The sequence below is a fragment of the Macrobrachium nipponense genome, chromosome 15, assembly GCF_015104395.2.
Source record: "Macrobrachium nipponense isolate FS-2020 chromosome 15, ASM1510439v2, whole genome shotgun sequence".
Classification (NCBI taxonomy): Eukaryota; Metazoa; Arthropoda; class Malacostraca; order Decapoda; family Palaemonidae; genus Macrobrachium; species Macrobrachium nipponense.
In genome coordinates, this window is record NC_087208.1 from 67,768,481 (window position 1) to 67,796,009 (window position 27,529).

At 38.0% G+C, this 27,529-nt stretch overlaps 2 protein-coding genes across 2 annotated transcripts in view; both read right to left on the bottom strand.

The window, feature by feature from the left end:
* The window catches only part of LOC135195037 (BLOC-1-related complex subunit 5-like), a 579,421-nt gene that overhangs the window by 405,354 nt on the left and 146,538 nt on the right, over positions 1 to 27,529 (bottom strand).
* On the bottom strand, positions 34 to 17,869 carry LOC135195035 (cytochrome P450 302a1, mitochondrial-like). The gene is made up of 10 exons (XM_064221355.1): positions 17,364 to 17,869; positions 10,369 to 10,606; positions 9,396 to 9,489; positions 8,381 to 8,480; positions 7,549 to 7,756; positions 6,828 to 6,987; positions 3,434 to 3,541; positions 2,632 to 2,772; positions 2,013 to 2,207; positions 34 to 1,048 (listed from the first exon to the last, which is right to left on the bottom strand). Exons 1-10 carry the CDS (start codon positions 17,620 to 17,622, stop codon positions 938 to 940), a joined length of 1,614 nt encoding a protein of 537 aa, XP_064077425.1. The 5' UTR covers positions 17,623 to 17,869; the 3' UTR covers positions 34 to 937.

The following is a 27,529-nucleotide window of genomic DNA, read 5'->3' on the forward strand; positions in this document are numbered from 1 at the left end:
TTGAGAGCTATGAAGGGGAAAAGACAGTACTCATTATATAAATAAATTTACTTTCCAGAATTATATGTTGTTGCCTCACTTTGACATTTCAGTCCCAAAATAACAATCTAGCTAAATCTTTAGAATTAGTTTTTTTGTCTCATACCGTTATCAGTTTCAAATAAGTTTTGGGTTATTCCAATAACTTAAATTTTCAAGATCAGCTGCGTTCGATCGATTTTTAATATGTTGCACAGAACACTTTCCCTCTAAAAGAATACAGTTGTACAGAACACTTTCTCTGTTGTACTGAACACTTTCTCTCAAAGAATAGCTTTAGGTTTTGAAGTCTTCCTCGTCAGGTACTACATGTTTTCTTCTGTCTCTTGTGTGGAGTGGTTTTGCTGGAATGGGATGGTGTAGAGCTGCTTGAATTTTGTAAGTCAGTCAGTCTTTTATAATTTTTATTCAAATTTTTTTATCTAAAAATGTTTTCAAGGTGAACAGTAAGGAGAACACCACCCACCTTACTGATTTAACTGCTAAACTGTTATGATCCTTATCGATCGATAGGTGACCCTACTCCTTATCTACTGAAAGCCGAAAAATGCTTTTGCTTTAAATGCCCTTTGCGTAGCAAATACATCAGATCCATATGCCCAAAAGCTGATGTTGATAGCCGAGTGCCCTTGCCCTACTACATTTGCCAAAACATCTTCATCGCTGGTCCTGTCAATAAGACAAATTTAGTCCCAGAAGCCCTGTCCTGTGATTATCTTCAAAACTCAGGGTAGTCGTCTGGCAATACTTCTGAATTTCTTTTTAACCCAAAGACTCATCTTACGCCATTTTCTTGTACAAATGGTTCTGACGTAATCATTAAAACAAATGAGCGTTTTCATCTTTTCTCAGAATGTATGGAATTTTCTTTCTCTGCCCGCCCTCATTTTTATCATTTTTAGTCTCTTGGAGTAAATGTGAAATCTAGTGGAGAATCGGGTTCATTAGTGTGAGTGGAGTAGCAGTCCAGTTTTCCGCCCTTCCAGCCAATCTTATAGTTAGCTGCGATCTGGAAGAAAAATAAAAGATTACTTGTATTGGGGGAGATCAAATCAATGAGATATTTCTGGAGATGCATTCTGACTGTGCAAAATACTGAAGCTGTATGTAATAACTTCAGTAATAGATATTTTGAAAATATTGCTTCCAACTTGCTCTAGTTAGATTTAGCTGGCCCTATGCTAGCAGAACATAATATAAACTTCTAAAAAAGAAAAAGAGCACCGGCCATTGGCAGAATATACAGCAAAGGTCATCAGAAGGAGAAGTATTGCAGCATTTCATCTTATTTATTTCACAACATTTCGAGGCCTAGCTTCATTATGATGCTGAAGCATACAAAAATTAGATATAAAATAAAGTCGATTAATTGATATTATAAAAGGTAAAAAAATAAAGAAAAAAAACATACACCGAAATGAAATGCCAAATACCTTTCAAGGAGGGAAAAGACTATAGCTGATTCACTTAAGGTAGATTCTTGGGTGAGCCCTATGCCTACGAGACGTTTGTTTGGCGGGCGCTGATTGGCTGGGAGCTGCCTACCTCCCGGTGCAAGCCAATCAGCGGCCGCCAAACAAACGTCTCGTAAGCATACGGCTCATCCTAGAATCTACCTTAAGTGAACCAGCTATAGTGACAGTCACAAGATACATATGTTAGAAATAAGTTCATGCGTGCTCTCTCTCTCAGTATATCTATATATAATAATAATAGTATATTCTATATATAGATATATATATATATATATATATATATATATATGATATTATATACATATAATATATATATATATCACAGCACACCCATTACATTATACTATATATATACATATACCTATACATATATATATATATACATATTATACATATATACATACATATATACATATATATATACATATATATATTACATAATATATTACACATCATAATACACACTTACATTTACATACACACGCCATCACAACCTACCATTATGAGTGCTGCATACACATTTTGCTCAGCCATTCTTCTTCCAATACAGGCTCGGGGACCATGTCCAAACGGAAGAACTAAGAAAGGATTGATGGCGTCTTTTGTGAACCATCTCTCGGGCAGGAACTCGTTTGGGTTTTCGAAATATTCAGGCAGGCGACACGATACTTGATTTTGAGTCACAATTACAGTCTGTAATTTTAAAGATGGTTATCTTTTTTTTAAAACTGTCTCAGTTTCTTATTACATGACTAGAAAATATTTGAAAGTTGTTATTCTCATGCTGTAAATATTTTTTTGTGGAAGAAAAAAAAAATCTCCCTTTATTATGATAAAATTGGAAGGTAAGGTTTTAACAAAGAAGTCTCTTTCTTAGTCAGTCATTTGTAAAGGACGTAGCATAAAAAGGCTTCTGTCCAAAGAACATTGGGAACAAATACACAGCGGCAGGTCACGCAATATTAAAGTTAGTATCATAACCTAACTTAAATTGACCACAAAAGCATCCTTGCGAAGCTCTTGGTTTTCCCACCAGTGCCGCTTCTAAACACCCTACTGCAGGTGACTGCCGTTGCTTCACTCCCCTTCCCTTTCCCTCCATTTGTTTCCAACTTACGCCTTTTGGGATGTTATAGCCCCTAATAACGGTTTCTTCAGCAGCAATCCTTCCAACGCCTATAGATATTGGATAGAGTCTGCTGCTTTCCTTCACGACGGCTTTCAAGTACCTTGCCTGTGCTAGGACGACTTTCGTTACCTGTTGACAACAATTCCTTGTTAAATTTGCAGTTTTTTTTATGAGGCTGCTTTGATGTTTTGTCATATCGGCACTTGTGGAAGAAGTTTCAAATTCGAGGATTATATACGAATAAGAGGCCGGGTTATATACATGGATGTTCCCCTTACCATGATAAAAGGAGAGAATTTTTAAGGATATAATTTTTTATTAATTTTAAAGAAGAGGCTGCTGGGACGGGTAACCTGATACCCCAAACCTGATACCCCAAACTAGCACAAGATTTAAGGAAACGAAGTTTATGTAAGAAGACGCAATAGACTCCTCTGAAGGATGAATTATTGTTTAATAGCTAGGTAGGTCTTTGTTAGATGTGTTTTATAGCCAGATAAGTCTTGGTTAGTTGGTTTCACGTAATTGCTCACACTAGGCATCTCATTCCCCTTGAACGCCTTACTGCACTTCTGGGTAACCTATAGGCAGGAGCCTGTATTTTTTATAAGCCAGCTTAATCGAAACTAACCAACAATTGACAGCCTAAACAGAGGCATGAAAATGAGAAAAGTTTGGTATAAATGTTTTAGCACATGCAATTTTGATCATTTTCAAAAGGAAGACTGTATTTCCCGTTAACAAATAACAATAATGGTATCACACCAATGGCAGCATAAATTAAACTTACCTTTCCATCCGACTGAGAGAGGAGATCTCGGGCCTCTTGAGCCAGCAGTTCTTGTTTTTCTGGATTTGTTGCCAAATTATATAAGGCAAAGGAAAGGGTGACGCTTCCCTGAAATGATTTGAATTGACATTATTAATGATAGCATACATTGACCAATTATGTCAGCTGTAAGGATTGTATTTCATACAAAAGTAACATCAAAACCACAAATTCGTATTATGTATGATGTCCAAGCTTAAGAACACGTTAATCCTGCAACAGCCCTTTTTTCTACACACCAAAAGTGACCAACTCCCTTAAAAGTTGCAAGATCATAACCGTGCTGCCATCATCTCACCTTTGCGCAGAACAGTTTGTTTTATAATTTCAAGTTAGCTCAGCAGATCAGTGGCAGAAGGGCGCCTACTTCAAAGAAAGGGTCAATAGGAATACAGAGAAGAATGAATTGCATAAGAGAAAGATATATGCAGACCATGTTTTCTGTTTGAAGTGACATGACAGGTTGCTTTGCTCAACTAAAAAAAAAAGTTGATGGAAATTAAGTACTGGAAGAAATATATCCAACAGACGAAATATTCGTTTTTCATTTTGGCTCTGCATATTTTAACTTGACATGTACTTTATTTTGATGTAAATTTTATTTTTGATGTAAATTTTATATGAAAAATTAATTTAAATTAAATTTTATATGAAAAATGAAATTATGTAAATTTTATATGGATAAAAAAAGGTATGCCAGAGTAATTAAGGTACTCTTACGAAATGGTAATCCGAGAAACCAAACAGACGAAATAAGTTGGTGATCGAGAGGGAAAATGAACACAGTAGTTCACGGAGATCCAGGGAAGCTGATGTTGGCAGCAAATGTCAGCTTGTCATTGCAACACAAACTCTAAGATAAGAGCGCCAACTGAAAAGTTGACAGAGTATTTAGGACAGATACAGTAAACTTTCTTGCAGATGGACAACGAGGGGCGTTTACAACTGGAAATCGAAGTAGACTTGCAGTTTTAGAAAATCATGCTTGTGAAGGAGCAGGCTATCATTGGCGACTGTTTTGGCGTCAAGAATGCGTTTGTGTCTGGTGTGGAAGAAAAATTGGAATGTGGGGCAACCAGACGAAATTCTTGGGTACAATAATAAAGAATACATAAAAGTATAAGGTCCATATAGATCAATTTCAGAGAGAATGAAGAATGAGAAGTAAAATACTCCAACTACTCAAGATATTGATGTTGAACTAAGATCAAACCGAGATAAGGGGATAATATGATTAATATACCAGAAGCTGACAGATTCGAATGTACCCTTGAAGTGGAATCAAATTCACTTAATAATGATGAAGCTTACAGGATGGGAAAAACTAGGTTGTGATGGAATCACTGCAGTAATGATTTTAGTTGAAACTAAAATGATGCCTCATTTAAGAACGAAATTATTTTGCAGTGTATGGAGTTTGGAAATAAAACCTGATAGTTGGGAACTGCAAGTCACGGCTGAAACTCAGGAGAAAGAAACTGAAGAAAAGCTCGGAGATTAACAGATTCTGAAAATGGGATACGTTGCACAGAGCAAATATTTGTGTTAGACAAATTGTACAGCAGTGTACGAAATTTAAGAATCTGTTCTGATTTTTTCTTCCTTTCATGGGAAGACAGTTGACAGTATCCACAGACTAACTTCCTTCTTTATTTTCCATTACCTTTTGATACTTCTTTCTAATGAAAGTCATATTCTTTGGGAACTTAAATTTCAAGTCAGCTGCCTCTGTGGGATTGTTCCACATCAATAGGGTTCATCTGAATATTAATTAATAATATTATGGAAGGTCTTGCATCACTATGGCTTTCCTGTTAATTATGTAAAGTTTATTGAAATTATCCATGAGCAAAGATGCTTACTTAATGCTGTTGCTTCTTGTCGATGGAATTTGCAGTAAACGATGAGTGCTACAAGGGACTATTATTTCACCTTGACTGTTTGCCATTCTCTTGGGTATTATACAGTGAAAACGGTTATCGGAGATTTAGAAGAATGTATGAACGGTAGAGTTGACACACACAGAATGTGTGAATGATCCATCGTTAATCGGTAAAAAGCCAATGGACTTACAAAGCTCGCTTGATTGGATTCAGACAAATCTAAGAAAAACAATAGAAATGAGGACAGAGCATGCATAAAGGGATGAAATGACATTAAATGGAGAAAGGCTCACAAAAGTTGAATCTTTCAGGTATTTAGGTTCCCTTGTTTTGGAATTTAGTGAAAGCCTGTAAGGACAAACCAATCCACGGGGAGGCTTGATAAAGTTTTGTGAAGAAATTATTGAAGTTGCATTTAAAAGTAATATGATACACAGGTCTAGTAAGAACTGTAATGCTATACGGACCTAAATCTCTGTATGAGATGGAAACCCGGCGAAAAGATTTTAAGATTTTGTTGATTTGAAAATGAAGCTTTTTAAGGTTATTAATAGTCAGATGACAGGATAGTTAGAAATGATACCATTAGTGAAAATGCATAAGTTCTTTAAATATACGAAATAACCATGAAAAGGGAAATGGAGAAGAGTTTTACACATCCTTTGCACAACACCTGGGAGAATAGTTTGTGAAAAGTATGAGATTATAGTGTCTGCTTGTCTCTTGTGAGCACCAGAAGATTCAAGATACGCCATATGCGCCTCAGTGGCATGATCGGTATGGTCCTTGGCCTGCCACCTCGGTGGTCGCGAGTTAGATTCTCGGGCATTCTATTGAGGGGTCCGAGATATGCATTTCTGGTGATAGAAGTTCACTCTCGACGTGGTTCGGAAGTCATGTAAAACCGTTGGTCCCGTTGCTGAATAACCACTGGTTCCACGCAACGTAAAAACACCAGACAAACAAACAAGAGCCCCCATATCTACTGGATGAGAACTAGAAGGGAACAGTGGAGAATTGAGGAAGGTAGTGAAAGAAAGACAAGACTGTTGGAATTTCACAATTGCTCTACCTCACTTAGCTCTGTTGGCGATGCTGACGATGAAAGCATCTCTGGAAACGGTACTTCATAAACTGCAACTTTTTTTTTTTTTTAGCTAATTACATTCAGAATGCATAGAATAGTTTTTAAACACAAGGGAAGCAACTAGCTTGTTCTGTTCAATAATAATTCCATATGGCTTTAACTTTTATCTGTAAATTGGTATAGCACTATCAAAGGTCAAGGACCCCAAAATTAAATGTAACCGATTGATAAACAAAAACAAAAAAAATACAAGGAAATAATGTCAACTATATTAGCGGACTTGAAAAAATTTTTGTCAATACAATGCAGGTCAAAACACTATTCTCTGGCTGGTGCACATTTTTAAGAAGAAAGCGAAAATGAAAGATTTCATCCTTGCCCTTACCGTGTCAATCCCAGCCAATAAGGTGTCGCAGAATACACTAATGATGTCTTTCTTATCGAGACCACTTCGGAGGAGGAAATATTCCAAAACTGTAGTTGGGTTATCCTCAGGTCGGCTTTTCAGTTCATTATCTTTGGCGTCTACATACTTATACGCTATTCTGTCAAAATGGGTAACAAGCCATTAGTGAAAGGAAACTGGCATGTGCTTACAAACACCACTTACACGCTAATCAATCCAAACGGAAAACAAGCATGTCGCGAAAGGAAACGTGCATGTGCTTATAAACACACTGAGTTTGATTTTGATAGTGAGCTGGAATGCTTCAGTCACTGGACATTAAATCCTAGGATCATTTATGTACTGACCAGGTGAATGGTGGATAAAGTTTTAAGCCAAAAACATCAGTTAAACAATCAGAATAGGAAGTAAAAACTTAAGAGCCTATTCTAACACACACACACACACACATTATATATATATGTGTGTATATATATATATATATATATATATATATTATATATATATATACTATATATATATATATATATATATTTATATATATATATATATATATATATATATATACATACATAAGTATGTGTGGGAGAGTTCACGCATGGCTTCCATAATACTATAAAATCACAAAAGTAAGCACGTGTGTGTGTGATCTCTAAATACATACATACATATATAAAATTCAGTTGTTTTGGAAGCCTACCTGTAAATGGTATCTTGTCCATTTGTTAACTTCTTATAAGTTGGTGTATTGAAGACTTTCCAGAGATGGAGTCCATTGTCCGTACTGAAGATGGTGGAATTGGAATCGTCGGAGGCTTTTATTAGGCTCATTGCCTCTTCACTTATATTATGTGGATTGACTTTGTCGATGCAGCCAAGTCTGACATCCAGTGTTGCTGCCATAGTTACTGAAGAGGAATTGTTTTTAGTATTTTGTGGCCATTTAAGAGTTAGTTGCTGGATACTTTTGTAAAGTATCATCGTGCTGGTTATCATTTTCTCGCTTTTGTTATAGGATATCGTAAATGTGAGTAGATTGCTGCTACTGGATGACACTAAACACTTTTCATGCAATATATTCTGACCCTTTGTTTTTATGTTCTACCTTTTATTTTCACTGTTGTTTCAAGGACGGCAAGAAAGAATTAAAAGAGACAGCTACTCCTCATCATCGTACCTGTTAGCTTACTTTTTCACCTTGTAAATATTAACACACGGTGTGACTAACTGATTTCGTTGTCATTTTCTCTTTCACACGAATACGTACTTGCAAAGTTCTTCTTTCTGAAATCATGCATTCCCAGTGGATAAAGCTTAGCAGAACACATTTTATAAAGACAGGCACTCAATTCGCTCTCACTCCGGGAACTCCGCATTCACCATGTACACCATTTCTCTGCTCTAACTGACCTTTCCATTCACATCACCCAGCACAACCAATCTTTCGCCTTTACCAAGCCTTTCTGGATTCCCCACCTGTACATAAATAAAACCTAAAATATTTGAATATAAAAAAATATGAAGTTACTCACATTCTAGAAAAAGCCTTTTTTCAAGATCAAGGAAATTTGGGATGAAACCTGTTACTGGATCACGTAAGATAGCAACCAAATCAACGAAATCTTGGGCAACCTGAGACGAATAGAATATGGAGAAATCTGTAACAATTGAAAGGGTAAGGTTGTGCTTTACGGTGTTATCTATACATTAAAAAGTTATCATGGTTTTATATGGCACAACAGAGATTCTCATTATCTATCCTGTTGCACCCAAAGAATGAAATGCCTTGGAGTTGCAAGCAAGTAGTAAGTGTTGTACACACACCACACATGGATTGTTTATGGTGGAAAATGAGTATGACAGGAGAAAGAATGGTGAGAAGTACATTAGGTACATATTGAAAACGTGATAGTGAGAGAAAAATACTAGGCGAGTGAACCTTGGCTTTGCCGAGTTTAGAAAACAAGGAATGGTTGTTGTGCAGATGACTTTAATATAAGGATCGTTCATTTTGTAGGCTAAGGAGGGCGTAGGCATTAAGTTTTAGTTGAATGTGATATGAGAGGGTCTGGTGTTGGAATATTCAGCTTCAAAAGGCTATTCGTTATTCTAAATGGGAAAGAATTATGGAGAGGAAAAGTTTACTGGGTAATGTGATAGTACTACATCGCGGGTGCATATAATGCATTAATAATGGGCCTCCTGTGTAAGAGGTATGAAGCAGCAAATGCTTTGTGTGGTTTAGTGCAAGGATTTCACCCGTGATTCAAGAGTTATTATTGTAATTAATTTTTTTTTATTGAACAAACCCAAACTTCCATCGAGTTGGTAAGTTTCCCATTATGCAGTAAAAGGTTGAAAAACAAGAGAAGCTTCAGAAACGAGAAGACTTAAATAGGTTGATTAAAAAACAAATTGATTCCATAATAAAAATGGAATCCCTTGGTAAAAACAACAATTGCTAAATGAAAATAGCAAGAGAAAAATCCCTTGAGAGCATCATCAATCATAACTGAAAAGAGCAATTGGCTACCACTCCAACTTTACCTCACTGACAACTGGAAGGCGGCTGAGGACGCTCTGTGGCCTGCTCAAAACTTTCTGGGCTGGGCTCCGTAATTTCCACCATTCAGGTCCATTTCTGGAAAATTACATTACGCGTCACAAAGAAAGGATAAACACACACGGACACATTCACCGACACAAATGTATATTCATTTATCTCTAAGTCTATTTTGTATATAACAAAGATTTTTATTGTAGAAGTTATAAAGTGGAAAAGTAACCGAGTTCCCTACTTGTTGAAGTCTGTAACATTATTTTTCTCTGGAGTCGGGGAGAGAACAATTTCTTTCCTGAACCTCAAAGAAAAGAATATTGACTTACTCTTAGAATTGACAATGATCTTTGGGAGAATTTAAATAATTATGCATCCCACTAAAGTTAAGTATCTAGTAAACAGAGCCATCAAATCCAACATAGGCTTTTATGTATGCAGCAGATATTTTGGGAAAAAATGCAGTAGATAAATATATGTTTGTTGTTAGAGGAAAAATTCAAAGTGCTGATGAAGAAAAGGAGCAAATGTGCTTCCAGTATCATCCTGGAAGATGAGGGCTTCAGAGATTAAAAATTTAGATGAAAAAATTCATGTCTTTCAGTTCTCTAGTGGCTGGTCTTTTTTCGGGCCTGGGCTAGTTAAAGGCTTTAATTTCCCTGTCCCTTTGCTTTTTACATTGGAAAATAACTTGCTGTAGCCTATGTTGATGAGAGGAAGGAGACAAGAGGTAAATTTTGAATGCTGGAGATTGGATAAGATTAATTAAAGATAGTCTCACAGTTGGTATGAAAAGCGCCCACGCCAGGCCTCTTATTCACTACAGAACCATTATTTAGTGCGCCTGCTGGCATAAGACCGACTTAATATTTAGGGGAACTTGCGTTAGCAGAAGGCCACCAGAGTTGTACCATGAACCTGTAATGCTAGTCACCTCGAACATAATATTTAGAGAAAACTTACGTTGGCAGAAGCCCGCCAGAGTTGTACATCTCGGGTCGATCAAGCCTGTATTTCTCGAGGGCGACATGGGAGCGTCTCATTGGGTATCGTCCCTCCGTCGCATACATCGTCTCGATGTCCCGAGGATCAAATAACAGAAGAAGATTCACATTGCTGATCAGCTCTTCGCGGACAATGGGACCAAATTCCCTTAGTTTCTTGAGACCGGTGTGATGCAGTCGACCAAATGAGTATTTACCTGGAGGTGAAGAGTTGTTTAATATCCACAGAGTCAAATTTACTATAGATATGCAATTACTATAGATTCACACCAACCGTGCATTTGATGTCTAGGCCCGTCCCTTAGTCCCTTACGACGCTCCTGATTAGCAGTTATTAAGCCAATCAATGGACTGGAAACTGTCTCTCTCGAGAGTTCACCTAGGTAGGATGTGTGTTCCTCTTCTCCTGAGGGATAAATCTTTCAAACGTATACCTCGGGAGAGGTGGAACGCATATCCTGCCCATGTGAACTCACTCTCTCGAGTTTCCAGCCCTGTGATTGGCTTATCAACAGCCAATCAGCAGCGTCGTAAGGGACGGGCCTACATCAAATGCACGATTGATGTGAATCCACTATAGGTGCCTATTTTTGCGTATTGAAATGGTATTTCGAAAGATCACAATCTACTATATTAGCATAGCAATGCCAGTGAGGTCGAGGGCATGTGTGTGTGAAACATGTTCACCGTTTTATGTTTATAAGGTTTTCAATAATTGTATACAGCCAAAAGACACACCATAAACTGCACAGCGTTCTAGCAATAGAAAGAGTAGAATAGAGTAGAATATAAAATTTAGACCAAGAGCTGGGACCTATGAAGTCATTTGGCGACCTGTGTATCTCTTGGCAACATTAGGTCTTCTAAAATGTAATAAAAAATTTGTATTGGTAAAATGGAAAAGTGACCCAACTACAGTTATGATGAAGATTTTTATCTTATTTCTGGTACCAATTAACGCCAATTAAGATTTTTCATATGCAGTAGAAATTCTCTCTCTCTCTCTCTCTCTCTCTCTCTCTCTCTCTCTCTCTCTCTCTCTCTCTCTCTCTCTCTCTCTCTCTCTCTCTCTCTCAAAATATTTAGTTACTTCACACCTGAACAGGAAAAAACATCAGGTAAAAGTGAATGTAAAAAAATTAAACTTATGACAATGCACTAAAAAGTAAAAAAATTATTTTTTGTGAAAGCAGGATTCTTACAATTAAAACTATGTTTACAAAAATGAAAGCGTGGGCTCCAAACATAGAAGGAAATGCTACAGGAAATAAAAATATATTTTTTCTTGTAGCATTACCTTCCATGTTTGGCACCCACGCTTTTATTTTTGTAGTCATGATTAGTTGTAAGAAAATTCTGCCGTCTCAAAAAATTGCTTTAAACTTTTCAGTGCATTTTAAAAAAGCATGTTTTAAAATGCTTATATTTTTTTACTATATACTCTAGTTTTGACAGAAATTTTAACATTTATACTTGTAGCTAATGAAATTGAACGTGATATCCTGTCGAGCCAAAGAAGATTTGAAGAATTCGGAGTGTTATTCACTTCACACAAATCCTAAGAACCTAGGAGAGGTCACTGTAGGGGCATTCGAGGTCACTGGACCTACTGATCATGTAAGGTTGTATTGCTACTGAAATTGAGTAACCATGCAGTCTCGAGTCCATCGGACAAAGGGAACAGGTTCAAAATTGAGTTACTAGTTTTGACCCAGACAGTAGTCAAAGTTACATAAAAGCATATGAAAATGAAATATTTACACATTAAAACAAACTACTTATAAAAGAAGGTCGTTTCTAATTGATGGGAGTATGTCGTACACTTTTCAAAATCATCAAGAAGGTATCCTAACAACAATCAAAAAAGTTTTGCAATGATGTGCATAACCATGGAGAAATAAAATCCACAAAATGCTCTAAAGATCGTGTTGATCCCATCTTCAAAGTCAGTCTGCCCCTGAAACCCATCATTTTATATATAATATATATTATAATATATATATAATATATATATATATAGATATATATATATATATATATATATATATATATATATATATATATAGTGTGTGTGTGTGTGTTTTCCAACATAACTGAATTGTATTGAGCAATTTCAATCAAACTAAGTATACATACAACGGACTATTTTGAAAAGAATACAGTGGGGATAAGCCATCACTAGCACCAAAAGGCTGGTTCTGCACAGAAACTCGGTAACTAAAACTGCGAGTTTATCATAATCTCATTTTGGTATACATATGACCTATCTGAAAAAGGAAAAGGGGGACCGTGTCAGACAATTCTAGCACCAAATGGGGTGGGGGTAGGAAGGGGGCGACATGTAAAAATAACCGAAAACAACAAACTAACGCTTAACCCATATATAGTTTTCGAGGACGCTGAACTGCACAGTAACGCTCCCGATGCCTTTTAAATCCAAGTTCAGCCCCGATAGGAATTGGAGTAAGAAGGGAGTTAAATATAGAAAGTCAAAAATGCTGGGCAATATAATTGAAGCAACTATTAAATAAAATAAGGATAAACACTCTCACAGTGGCTAGTATAGGAAAGCACTCCTTAATATGACCTTGTAAACATAAGCACTCCCGTATGGTAATAAGTATACGTAGTTAAGCCCTCCCGAAATATTGTTTTTAACTGTAAACGCATTATATTGTTTAAGAATTTTAATAATGACCCAAGAAAAATATAGATTTAAATGATAGTGTCAATTATGACAAACGACTAACATCAATACTTGAGTAATCTCAAGTTATATTTGAAATTCACAGTTAAAACATATGAAATTGACGTGTATAATTGTTGAATACATAAAAAAGAAAAAGAATTTAATCCAAACTATTGAACTGCGATCGTTCCACAGAATCTATGAAACTGTCTTTTGGATTCTTTCTTTCCACACAAATTCATGCAAGAGTTTATTTCATGCACGAGTTTAAAAATTCTACTCGACATCAAGTCATCCGTTTTATTCGCATTTTGGGTTTATTCCACTAACTCTCAGCTGTTTATGTCTAAACACCTGTCTTCCAGGAACTCTCAGCTGTTTGTGTCAACAAAAATTAAGGAGTGATTAACTGTATTATGATGAGCAAATCCCAGGTCCCTTTGAATGATGCAGTACGCTTTCCACTGGCCACTGAAAAGTTGTTCCTAGCATCAATACTTTTCCGATTGTCGCTAATGTTTCAGCATTGCGCGAGTCGACTATCTCCATGTAACCACAAGCTGATGAAATGGATCAACAGTCCCAAATACCCACAAAGAATCCTGAGGAGCACGCCCCTTATGGTGAGTTTGTTTATAGCTCAAGCAAGACTCGTTGACTGCTATCCCTGACCCACCAAGCTTGATAAGTTTTCTTTTCAAAATGTTTCTCTCAAATGAAAGAAACTAGCATATCAAAAACATTTACTTTTAAAACATTCAATAACTGTGTGGTCTGCAGTACATTCAATTCATGACACTAGTAAAAGGTACCCTCTATCCATTTTTTCAAAAAAATTTAAGCGATAAATACAATCTGCATCTTTACAAATTGATTCGCAGTGCTTATATTCACTACTTCCTTGAACATGGCACTTCTTAACTTATTTATCTCGAATGGAGGAAGCAGAACGTTTAGTCTAATTAAAAATTGAAAATTAGAGCACTTCAGTTGTTTTCTCAAAATATTCTGCTGCTTCATCCAGTTAATTGCAGAAAGCGGGTCTTCTACCAACAATACTTTAATAATTCGTTCATATAGAGAACGTTCAGTGTTTGGAGACTACGTCAATAAAATATATATATTCTTAATAAACGGTAAAATGTTGACTCCCGTGACTTACGCCTTTTCCTAAAATAAGCACTTTTACAACAATAAAAATATGACAAGAAATAGTTTTTAACAATCAAAAGAGAAAACCAGCAACGGTTGGTTTAACGAGGAAATATTGAAAAAACTAAGTGTATAGTCTTATTTTTTTTTTTTTACCTAGCAAACTTTCACTTAGCTGCTTTGTCTCTTGATTGGATGAATGTCCTTTTGTCCGAATCCATTAGTTTTACTTTCTCACTGTTTCAGAATTGTGAAAATACGGTCATCGAGTTAAATTATGCAACGTCTGTATACACGTCGCTTATAACCAAAAATTTCCAGCTTATAATCGGCTATCGGGCATTTGCCTTATTATCTCTCACCTATTTCAGCCATGGCCACAAGAGACGATACAGATCAAAGCATAAGTACATGAACTCCAAACACTAGGCAAAGACATGAACTCAAATTTCAGAGGGAACTGTCTATCATATCTAATCTGAGCAGATTAAATCTTCCGACGGTATATTTCGTTCGCCCTTGCCCAGGAAGGGAAAATAGACTTTTTTACTATCTTGCCTGTCTTGACAGGTTATGTGTTAAGAGCTGCTATGCATTTATGAAACATCTTACCGATTAACTTAAGAAAACAAGAGCTCCACAACCCAGATTTGAACCTCCCGCTGAGAGCACTACCACTTGTCTATGGCTGTTTTCGGTAAATCTAGGTAATAACTCCGCGTCTGGTATTTCTTTGGAAATTACAGTTTCTAATAGTATTTGGTTGCTTATTATGAATTTACCATTATTTTTGGGGGGTGAACTGTTATTAGCCCCCAGGGGTCAGTACTAAATACCGCGAAATACATTTGACCCCCAAATCCCTAGTGGTTGTCGTACTCGCGGCAACGTTCCTTGCACTCCGTGCGGAGTTATTGCCTAGAATTATTACCCTGCTCTCCCCCGGACCTCCATCTCAACTTTTCCGGAAAGGTTACCTAAATTTCTACGATAGTTTATTGTTCTTAGGCGTTACAGAACCATCAGCAATGTACAATAAATGTGTTTTGGTTATTTCCAAAACACTACTGGTATGAGTGCGCTAAGTGTCTGGCTAGAAATTAATAATTAAAGTTCAAACGTTTGAAACATATTTCTAGTGTGCGGCTTCGGTTAGTGTTTCATAACAAGTATACGTGAGAATTCGATATGTTAAATAATTAATACTTGCGTTGATTAAAACTTATTTACATAGCATTAAATAACGTTGCTCTTAACTCGCTACATGGCCATATCATCACAATTCTGAAACCGTGTGGAAACAAAACAGATACCGACACAGGACATTCATCCTTCCAATCATTGACAAACAGCGGACTGCAAGTCTGCCAGGTTTTAAAAAAATAAGACTACTTTAGCACTCCCTAATTTGAGCAAGTAAAGATAAGCTTATCTTTACTTAAACCACTATCTTAACAAGAAAGGGAAAGAGAGAGAAGACGGGGTATTAGAAAGAGTGGAAAGAGAGAGGAGAGGGGTTGTTAGGAGGGGAAAAGAGAGAGAGAGAGGAAATAGAGAGTATAGGTGTTAGAGAGGAGAAAGAGGGAACGAGTGAGGGAGAGAAAGTTTATCTGTTGTCATTCAGCAGCGCAGGGTTGGTCAGCTAGTCTATCTATACAAAAGTGAAACCTGGTGACAATTAAAAAAAATAAAGTATTGCTCACATCTGAATTTTAATAAATTTAAGAATTCATATATGAAAATGCTGCCAATGAAAACCCGCTTTGAATTATCAGAACGGAAGAATCTGGAACTCACGTTGGAGTTCAGTAGTTCCCAGCAAAGGCTGCAACTTGAGCTACTTCTGAGGAACAGAAATTTGCAGTTGCGAAGGAATTAATACCAGGGAGGATAAACGGTAATTTTAAGAAGTATAGTTTTAGTTGCACTATGTAAGGGCCATGATATAATATGAGAGCTTTACGTAGCGTAACGCGATAGGTGTATTTAGTAATTATATATCAGTGTTTTCTGTGAATGTTAATTAGCTAATTACTTAGGGTGACAAGGTAGTTAAATCAGACTTGCGTTGATGCAGTCGCTGTCTCCTCCTCCTCCCACCCAGGTAGAGGTAGCAGATTGTTCCTTTGATACAGTCGCTCAAGCATAGGTGACATTGAATAGCAGAAGCACAAGCATGCATGCAGACAATAGAGCGCTTAAGGCAACTGGTGGCTTTATGCAGGCAGAACAACGGGAAAACCCACATTTTTAAAACTATTAAATTTTTTATTGGGTCCATGGGATAATATCCTGTTCATTTTTCGTAAGGCGTATTTTGTTAAATGTTATTCAATAATAATAGCCGGCAATAGTAAAATAAATGCGAATGAACCTTTTGTATAAAAAGTAGTATAATTAAGGCTACTCATATGCTTGTCGGCGTCCAATTCGGTGCGAAGTTCCCCCCCCCCCCCCCCCCCCCCCTGGTTCCTATATGTATGTATATTATATATATGTATATATATATATTACATATATATATACATATATGGTATATACATATATACATATATATGTATATATATATATATATATACGTATTATATATATATATACATATATATGTATATATATATATATTATATATATATATATACATATATATGTATATCTATATATTACATATATATGTATATATATATTACATATATATGTATATATATACATACATACATATATATGTTTTATACATATATATATATATATATATATAATATATATATATGTGTGTATATATATATATATGTGTGTATATATTATATATATATATATATATATATATTATATATGTGTGTATATATATGATATATATATATATATATATATATGTATATATTATATATATATATATATATGTATGTATATATATATATATATATATATATATATATATATATATTATATATGCTATAATTATGCAAGAACGAAAGCAGTAACTTGGCCCAGGAGTTACTAGCCTTCTCGACCAGACCTCATATTGCCTTGATTTTGACGGCATAGAAACATTAGCACAATTAATAATGAAGACAAAGTTGAATAAATGAATATAACATAATTTTGAGACAACATACCGATAAAGGGAAGATAGAGATACAAAGTTCCAACTAGTGGCAGAGACTTTGGTCCAGGTATATCTCTGAAGGGCTTTGCCGCTGCTTTTCCCAAATCTTTGGGGTTTCCCAAGGCATCACCGGCTCGGGAACTAAAATGAAGTGTTGCTGTTCCAGATCGCATGCTAGTCAGAGCCTTTGCAGATTTACAACGAACGATGAGAGGCAGCATTTCCCTCTGCCTTGCACACCACACAGGACCTTGATAGAACTTGAGCATTTCGGAAATGGTTAATATGCGAGGATTGAAATGTTATATACTAGTCTTGAGCAAACGAGTTTTTCTGCAACGTTTCACATGCCCGCCAACGTTTAACGCCCACTCAGCGCACACAGACTTCAATATTATGATACAGGTAACTGCTGACGGTTGGTTCATAAAATCGTGTACGTTAATTCAAACAAATCCACACAGTAGCCAGCCGTCTCTTGTTGGTCGTTTCACTGCCAGTCTACAAATGCTACATCTGCTCATCGCAGATCTCCTCAAGGTGACTCGGTGCGCCCCGCGAATGCCTTGACGTCACAACTTGTCCGATTCTGTGAACGTCAGTGTGGCCTATATTGGCGTTTGAGGAAACTAACGGAAAACGGCTCAGTCTGTTATATATTCACAAGCAAGCTAGATATTAATGAAAATTATTTTCCACAGCCTTGCCATGTCAGTCTAAAAGACCTTCACTGTATTTTGTTGTACAGTTGAAAACTCACCACTGCTTCATGACAAGTAGAACAAAACGTTACTTTGAGGCAAGTACAGGTTTCTCAGAAAGTTGATTTCAGTCAAATAACGCTGCCCAGTATATAAAGCACAATATTTACAAAAGCTCTCTCTCTCTCTCTCTCTCTCTCTCTCTCTCTCTCTCTCTCTCTCTCTCTCTCTCGATTCAAAGACTTCCAGTCAGTGTATATAAACAAGGAGAGCAAGCATGTGCCAGTGAGCACGTAACATCGTCCATTATTTAGATATTGACCTCTTTTGCATAAGGAGTACAAATGGAGATAATCATACGCCTCTAGCGCCGCGTGACGCAGAGGGGCCTTTGAGAAATGCTGCCTCTCACGTCTCTCCTGTGCTTCACCAATTAGGCCTATGATAATAATAACAATGGATTCATTTTATGAAAGTCACGATTAATACATCAGTTATGGTTGTTATTAACTAAGGCGTAATATTGCCCATACCGACTGACTGGGATTGTCACTCGCGTTTACATAAAAAAAAGATAGGGAACCTTTCTTCTGAAAGCAAGTGCTGTTGGGTATGCTGTCAAGGGAGAGACTGAGGAAATCCATTGTTTTCATTCATATGTCAGACATCAGTGTGTCCTTGGTGGCCGGGCAAGGAAGAACGGAGATGGTTGGTGATAGAGAAACGTCTCGTGCTGGGTGCCCGGCAATGGAAACTATAAGAAAAAAAACTTATTTTTCATCTGTCCATCCGCATGTGGTGTTTTTGTATGGTAACACTGCGTCCCGGGCTTTAGATAGTTACGCTAATTGTAAGTTTTAGGTAAATAAAAGGATATCTGGGTGTACATTTGTAACTGAAAAGTGTTTTAATAATTTACTGTATGCGAATTACACAGTTAATATTCGAAATAGGATAATGTTATAGTCGTTGGAAGTAAGCTGAATGTAACTATCTAAAGCCCGGTACGCAGTGTTACCATACAAAAACACCACAGGCGGATGGACAGATGAAAAAAAACAGAGTATAGTGTTCATCTGTATTGGCGGTTTTTACAATTGTGCGAATGTAAGTGTAGTTGAATTCCGATTGCGGGACAATCTATATTTTAAAGGGGAATTCTCACACACGCTATAATAGAGTCTGTTCATTTCTGTGCATGTAGCCAATGCTTTAGTGTACAAAGTTTAAATATAATATTTAAGCATCAGCGATAAAATAAAATCCAATCTAATTCATTAAAGAATGGATTATTTAGCACACCCAGGGATGGCCTGTCGGGTTGGGGGGAGCTGTTACCGTCTTAATGTTGATGTTGAGTTTGTAAAAAATAGGCAGTATTTGTTGTGTAAATACACACCTGTATAGTGTGTGTTTATATATACGAGTGTTTTATATATGTAAGAAATTAAGAATTCGATATATGTGACACACAAACACATGCATAGGCCTATACCAACTTAACTATATAGAGTCCGTAAAAATAGGCATACAAACATACCAATATATATATATATATATATATATATATATATATATATATATATATATATATAATTAAAACTTCATATTTCGATATGTAAACGACATATTTCTATTAGTTAAATAATAATAACCAGCAGAAAAGTCGCTAGTTTATTCTACTGGTTGTTAACCTGAAAGAATTGTCTCCTTATCCTTCCTTCTATAGCCCCTCCCCATGACTGAGTTTACTTCGGGGTTCTAAAGTTGCCATATGCCACCTTTGTAAAATCTTAAACGTAAGTTACAAGTATTATGATATTTTCACTGCTTTAGTTTGATACTGTGCAGAAAGGAATTTATTGTATATAATTTTTATGTCCAGTATTGGTGTTGTTATTAAACTAAGGGTTTCTTGTGTTTAAGTGCCTCCTCCTTAATTGTGATATTGATGCTTAACGTTTGTAACTTGAGATCCAGTAAACTGAACCTGGTATATTTTTGTTGTGAATTTAGTGGTAACTGAGTCCGGGATATACATGTATTTTCTTAATCATCTTTATAATATTTTTGCAAAGTGCCTACTTTTTCAGATTAATGTTAAACTGTAGCCTTTATTTTCTTTGCATTTTAAAATGCTCTCGGGGAAAAATATTGATGTATGAAAATGTAAATAATAACCATAAAAAATTTGGTTTGTATAAATAACATTACCTATGCATATATATTGTTTCTAGGTCAACTTGGTCGAAATTACTAATTGGTCAAAATTGCCTTTACCCTCCCCCAATCCTTCACATGGTCCTCAAGCCATCCCTGAGCATACCGGAAACAGACTGCAAAAATTAGTATTATTAAATGCTTAAAGAAATGTAAAGATGGGAAAAATTTGATCGTAGGTGCTGGCTTCAGTGTAATGTTAGTGGGCCCTTCCAGATTAGCTGCCATAACTTTTAATCACTATAATCAAGATGCACAGTATTGATATTTCCATTTTCAAAATTATCTGTCATGTATTATGCAAATGTGCCAAAGGCGAATTGTACCCAAACTAAATACCTGCTAATGTAGGCTAAACTGTTTTGAAAGTTATTAGTGAGTTTGGTAAGGTAAAAGATTCCCATGATGTATGAGTACTGTCAGAGACTTGACAAAAACAGTATTAAAAAATCCAGCGGCAAGTATAAGACTTTGATCGTAAGTAATAGCTGAGCAAGACCGTTGCTTTTCCTACAAGCTGATTGATCACTACAAGACTTTATTCACAGATAATCTTTATTTTTTAGACGAGACCAAGAAATAGAGGAAAAGCACAGAATTTCACATTCTGCCAATAAATGGCATCAGAGACTGATCAGACCTGATGACCAACAAGTTTGTGACTCAAACAATATCAGTGAAACAGAGAAGCCTGACATTTGCAACTAGGACGAGAGATTAGAGGACGCAAACAATGAAGAGGTTCTTGAAGTCAGGGCCCTTGTAATATCATTTGCAGACAAATGCAACATTACGAAGTCTTACATTTAGGCAAAAAGAACTGTAACAGATATTGTACAGTATGCTTGTTAATTCTATTTCTTTCAAGAAAATTACTGTGTGAAGAACTTTCCTTAAAATGAGAACATTATTCCTTAAAAGGAAGTCTTACACAAACTGGAAAGAACTACTCGGAGGCAAAGTGTGTGCAGCCTCTTGGATTCAGACTCTCGTAGCCAATGCCATATTGTGGTCTTTGCAAGATACGCTCCTTTGTAATTCAGTCCAGAATATTGATAAATCTTAGGACTATTTATACAGTCTCAAATTTATTTTGAAGATGGGATTATGGAAATAAATTGGGGTATGGAACCTAAATGGACAAGAGGGCGGTCATGAGAAGTAGAATGTTCTACTCGGGGTTTGTTTACGAGAAGCACCACTTTGGGTCAGATTCGTCAGGAGTTGAGGCTGTTTTTTTTTTTTTTTTTTTTTTATACGTAAGGAGCCTAGCTTTTCCAAGAGCCTACATTTGTTCGTGGTGTGTCCACTCAGGTCAATAGAGACCATAACAAGCCGTAGGTAAAAGAGGGAATAAAGTTTATGTATGGAAGTTTGCATGTGCGCTTTGCATGCAAATTATAATGCTTCGAGAAAAGATGGCAAAGATGCAGCCAAGGTGAAGAACAGCAATCGGTAAAGAGGGGACCTCATGAGACAGACGGCAAATTGACTCTTATTCTGTGCCTCTTATTCACGGCTCCACTTTTTACATTTGTCACTAGCTTCATGTAAATTTCTGCGAATTCCTCTGGTTAAAACATATTTTTCTTCTTGGTCGTATTCCTGAATGTATTGGTAGTTCCCTGGGTAGTTCTTTCCATCTTTAATTGTGAGTCGTATATCCGTGGACAGGTCTTTCTAATATTCACAGTCACCATAATAATAAAAAATTGGTGTACTAACTTTCCTTCTGCCAGGAACATTTACTTCTTATTCGGATAATGAGAATTTCTCCTCCAAAAGCTGATCATGACCCCAGACTAGATTTTTTCCTGTGTAAATTTTATCCTTTACAGCTAATCTGTTAGTGTATTACTTTGTTTCTCACGCAATTACTTTATTCCTTTTTCCTCTTATCTGTTTCTTTAAACCTATTATTGAATAGTCTGCATTTCCGTATGATTGGTTTTCAGTGCTCACTGCTGTTTTCTACCTTCGTTTTTCAGCGAGTTCTTGAGATATTTTGCCATTTGCCTTTCTGCCGGGTTTTGAGTCAGTTTCAATCCATTAGTTCCGAACTGTGACATCGTGTATTACGGATACGATTGTGATATCCGGGTTATGTTAATTGATAATCACGAATCCATTTAAATACATTTTAAGTTCGAAATGTCTAGCTAGAAGCAATATACTTTATTGTTTATTAATACTATTGTAATTATTAGAAAATGTTTACTAATATTTTAACATTTCCACCTATTGTAGTATTAGAATAGGAATGAAACCCGGATTTAATTTCAGTGTTTGAGAAGTGTCAGATTTGTAGTGATCCGATTGTCTGGAATATATTTTGACAATTTTTAAATTTCGGTGTTTTGACATTTAAGAAGAAGCATATACGGTCGAAGAAGCTGCTGGTTTTACCTGGCTTCCTGCTGAAAGATTGAACTAGGTTTTTAGCATCACAGAACTTTCCATCTAGTGAAGGTATGGAGCCTATCCTTTTGTAGCTTAGCCTAATGACACCCCTGGGTCTACAGGAGGCCCTGTTCTGTAAGGCTAGAGTTGTTTTAAGTGGTAGATCTATAAGTAGCAGGTCCGCAGCGGGTATTTCTCTGGAAATTAACCTTTCATATATATTTTTGGTTGCTTATTAACAATACTGTTATATTTTGTTAGTCGACTGTAGGTTAGGGGAAACAACCGACTGGACTAGCGGATCCAGTTTCCTCTGTGTGTGAAGCCACCCTCTGAAAAAGTACTTTATCACGTCCTGACAACGGAGATGGGCATCAGTCACGAGTTGTTGGTGGTGAGAGCAGGTGCTCGAGACCTCTACTCTCCTTTCGAAGTAAGTAGTAGCTATTTTCTCCAGAGTTAGAAATTAAGGTCATATTTTAAGATTAAACAGGGGTTATTGAAAAGTCTGGCTCTACGCAGTGCACACTACCTCCATGACGCTTTCGAAATTTTTACTTACAACTACGAATGTTTAGAAGATTGACGCCATCTCGATGTTTGCGGAGTCGCTTGTGTCAATAAACTTCCCATTCCATGTGCTAAATCCGCACACCAATTGTACCCATAGATGCTGGGGCACTTTTTTCACTAAAATCGTAAACAATGACTTCCACTAACGACTTATTTGAGGGAACTATGATTTTTGGTTGAAGAAGAGGAAGAAGCGTGCACTAGATAATTATTTAAATAGGTAAAATTACAGTTTCAACCATTATGGGAAAACTGGAATAAAAATATATTTGTTGCATCAGAAATAATGTAGTTCCAACGGATTTAACATTTATTTTGACTGCAAACCATCCGATTTAGAGATTTACTATGTAATTGGAGTTAAAAAAAAAAAAAGTTTTTTCCAGAAAAAGGTAAATGTCCAGGAGAATGCCGCACGCCGTTTTTCAAAGTATTAACGACGAAAAACGGCAAAAAAACGACCAGTTGGTGTTGCACATCGCATAGAAACATGAGGAAATGAATAAAAAAGAAACAGAGTTACTCTTACATACAAAATCTAAGCATAAACCTACTACTACTTCAATTATGGGGGATCCCAGTGGGAAACGGGGTTTTTTGGGTGGGGGGAGGAGGAGAAAAGTGATTTTTGTTTTCGGGGCACTACCGAACCTAATACACCCACCTAACCTTACCTAGGGCCCTGGTACCCCTACCTAGGCCTACGTGGGGGGGCTCCGCCCCCCACCCCCTGCGACCCCCCCTTAAGGCCACAGTGATTTTCGGGGGCACTACCGAACCTAATACAACCACCTAACCTTACCTAGGGCCCTGTACCCCTACCTAGGCCTAGCGGGGGGGCGGACCCCCCCTTAAGGCCACTACCTAACATCCATCAAACCAAATCCAAAGTGATGGTACTGCTGTATACATCGTTATACTACCACCATTATAATATACTCTATAAATTAAATGAAGCTTACCTTAAACTGTTGGTTGATAAAAATGTGCTGCTGCTTTGAGGGAAAACGTGAAGCCGTTGCCAGGTCCCTGACATGCAACTTAAAGTAGGAAGTGGCCCCAGGTAACCCGACGACCACATTGCACTGCAAAACAATCAGTAGGAAATCGAAGTCTGTCAAAAGTTAATGCCAGAAGGGCCAGCCACTACCTCTGCCATAGGTACAGGAAGACAAAATGCCATTTTTTGCTTCATTATTCGAGTATTCAGTCAAACAAGGATACCAGTGGACACTAGAACAGGTAACTTTATTACTCCGCTGAAATGCTAGTGAAACTTAGTTTTCGACAAGTCATTCGTAATTGGTTATGAAACCATGACGTCATAACGATGTCACACCTCTCAGCCAATAATGGAGTAACTGGAACTGGCTTTGTTTTTTTGCGTAAGAAAGTAAGTTAGAGGGCTCATTAAAAGTAAACATTACCGTAGAGGAAACACCTCTCCCGACTTAGGACAAAATTCGAGGTAAAAAAAACATTAATCGGGGGGGTTTTTTTTCTCTGTAAGTATGCATTAGTGACAATAATGTATTGAGAAGAAGTGTTTTGTTATCACGTGCTTTACTCGGGAAAAATATCAATATAATAGATTTCCCATAATGGTTGAAACTGTAATAATACCTTTAAATAAATAGTTAAATGGCTATTGACTTGAAATTCAAGATTCCAAAGATTATGGTGCTCATTAGAAGTAAGAGAAGGAAGGGGAAAGACAGAAAGATCTCACTTATTACAGAGAAAAACTAAGTTAATAAAAATGAAGATAAAAATGTGTTAAATTGCAAGCTGAATAGCATTAGAGTGGTAATGCAATGCATCTTTGCTTGAACCTTTGTAGTTCCAGTTGCACAATATCCTCAGGAGACTGTTCCCAGAGTCCAACAGTGTGAGGAATAAAGGACCTCTGGAACTTTGAAGTTCATTAGTGAGGCATGTAGACTTTATATTGGTGCCATTGTTCAGTGAATCTGGTTGCTCCCAGCAGGAAAAGGGGATCAGGGATCAGTTGTGAATGTGAAAGATCTCTGTTGAAATACAACTTATGAAAAAGTGGTAAACAAGAGACTGTCTGTTGGTGGTTTAAGTCATAACTGCTAATGTTAGGCAGCGTAAACCTACACCATGAACCTATCTTATCTAAGAGATAAATATCTGGCAGAAGCAGACATCCACACCAGAGAACATTTTTTTAGGAAATGAAAGACAAATGACCTAAAAAAGGTTGCATTGATTTTTTCACAGTTTTAAGTATATGAGGCCTTACGAACGTTACCTAACTTATGTGTGGCATTTACTGAAACTTTAATTGGATTTTTCTCAAAGGAAAGATGTGAGTCAAAAGTACACATGAAAACATGGCCAAATTATATTTGTTCCGACACGTAATACAAACCCTCGGTCCTTTAACAATAGGAAGTAGCTAGCGGCAGCTGGAACGGTCGTAAGCTTCGAACAAGGGGAGAACGGTAGTTAACTGCTTGTCCGATCGTCGCGCGCCGCGCGACTGGGAGGTAAACAAATCACTTTTGTTTTTCTTTCGGCCGTGTGTGGATAGGACGTGCTCGTCATCGCTCTGCCCGCTTTTGTCGTTTGCTTTGAGTTTTGAGTATATGCCCTCTTTTTCCTAGTGTGATTGAGAGTAATTATTGAAGTACTTTGCATTTCTTTTGTCATTAATGATGAGTGATCAAGAAATGGAGATTTCGCCGCGCCCCCCAGTCGCCCGTAGAGTGTGTCCCGGGCTGGAGGGGCGTAGATGCGGCGGATTCAGATCATTTGTGGATGTTGATCCACACGAGGTTTGTACTCGTTGTCGGGGGCGAGAGTGCTCCCGCAACGAGCCATGTGTAACTTGTATGCATTGGTCCGAGGCGCAGTGGGTTCTGTACGAGGGCAGGAAGAGACTTAGGCCGCCCAAGAAGTCATCGGAAAGTCCAGTGACTCCTTTGGTAACGGACACTTCGTCCTCTTTCCTGCCCCCCGGCCAGCCCCCACGTTTCGCGCCTTCCCCTGCGGGGGGGGTAGCGGAGTCCTTCTCCTCTCTCGATCCGTCGAGTGTGGAGGAGGGCGCCCGCTACCCGGTACCGTCCAGTTGTATTCGGGTCTTCCGTCCGCTCTGGGTGGGGTTCTTCTCCCCCAAGCTTGAGGAAACCCCTCTAACTAACCCTCTGTTGCTTCCGCAGGTGTGCCATCAGCGAAGGACGACCTGGACAGGTGTGGGAGTCGCTGGGACTGCAGGGAGTGCCTAGCATACAGGGGTTGATTCAGCGGTTGGCGGGTCGGCAGTGGTCACTCATGGTACGGTAACCACTACTACCACTACAATTACTACACCAGCATATGAGATGCCACCGCCACTTGGTGTAACACACCACATGAGATGTCGGTAACACCACTAACGGCTGCAATTCAAAAAGCCATTCCTGCCGTTGCCGAAGAGGACGGTGCCACCGCCACCTGGGTTCTTTGTATTGCCGACCCGGACTTCCGCTGCCCCCAAGAGTTACCCCCCTGGACCTGCCCGCCATGGGCCGAGGTGACGGTAGCCTGCCGACAGGACGCCTGGCTCTCCTGTGGTACCTGCCGTGCCTGCCGTACCTGTTGCTGTCCCTGCTGCTCATTCCCTTTCAGATCAGGTTCCTGCTGCTCATTCCCTTTCAGATCATGTTCCTGCCGTTCCTGCTGTTCCCCCCCGGACCTGTTCCTGTTGTTCCTGCTGTTGGTGGTGCTGTCACAGTCTCAGGTCTTTCCGGGACAGGTGCAGTCGGGCCCTGTTTGCTTCGGCAACTGCCCCGGCTCCCTCCTGGATGAAGACCTGACGTCTGTCCTACGGAGCCTGGCGAAGAAGAAGAGGAAGAGGAAGAAGGTGTCGTCGTCGTCTTCGTCGTCTTCTTCGTCGTCTGCTGCCTCTCCTTCCCCTTCGACTTCTAAGGCTAAACAGCCGCCAAGAAGAAGAAGGCTGCCTCCTCCCCCCCCTAAGAAGACTCCTTCGGGATCTTCTAAGGGCCCGGCTCGCTCAGGCGAGTCGGGGAGCTCTTTCTGCTGGTCCTCCTGTTCCTTTGGGAACGGGGCCCGCCCTCTCTTCTTCTGCAAAGAAGAAGACGACGGGGACCAGAGGTTGCACCAGCCGCGGCTGGTGCGTCCTCACCTGGTGCTAGCGGTCCTGCCGCTAAACCAGGTTCCGTCTCGGCCGCTTCTCGTTCGCGAGAAGTACCGAGTGGACGCTCTTCCACGGGAGACCGTCCAGCCAAAGTTTTGTTCACGTCCCAGAGCTCGCTCG

What these genes read in the sequence shown, in the direction of transcription:
- LOC135195035 (XM_064221355.1), bottom strand. Translation starts at nt 17,622, where the DNA reads ATGCTCAAGTTCTATCAAGGTCCTGTGTGGTGTGCAAGGCAGAGGGAA. An exon ending in GCCTTCCAGTTGTCAGTGAG is followed by an intron (nt 8,481 to 9,395) that starts GTAAAGTTGGAG and finishes TATTCGTCTCAG; the next exon opens with GTTGCCCAAGATTTCGTTGA. An exon ending in TGTATGCAGCACTCATAATG is followed by an intron (nt 1,049 to 2,012) that starts GTAGGTTGTGAT and finishes TTTTTCTTCCAG; the next exon opens with ATCGCAGCTAACTATAAGAT.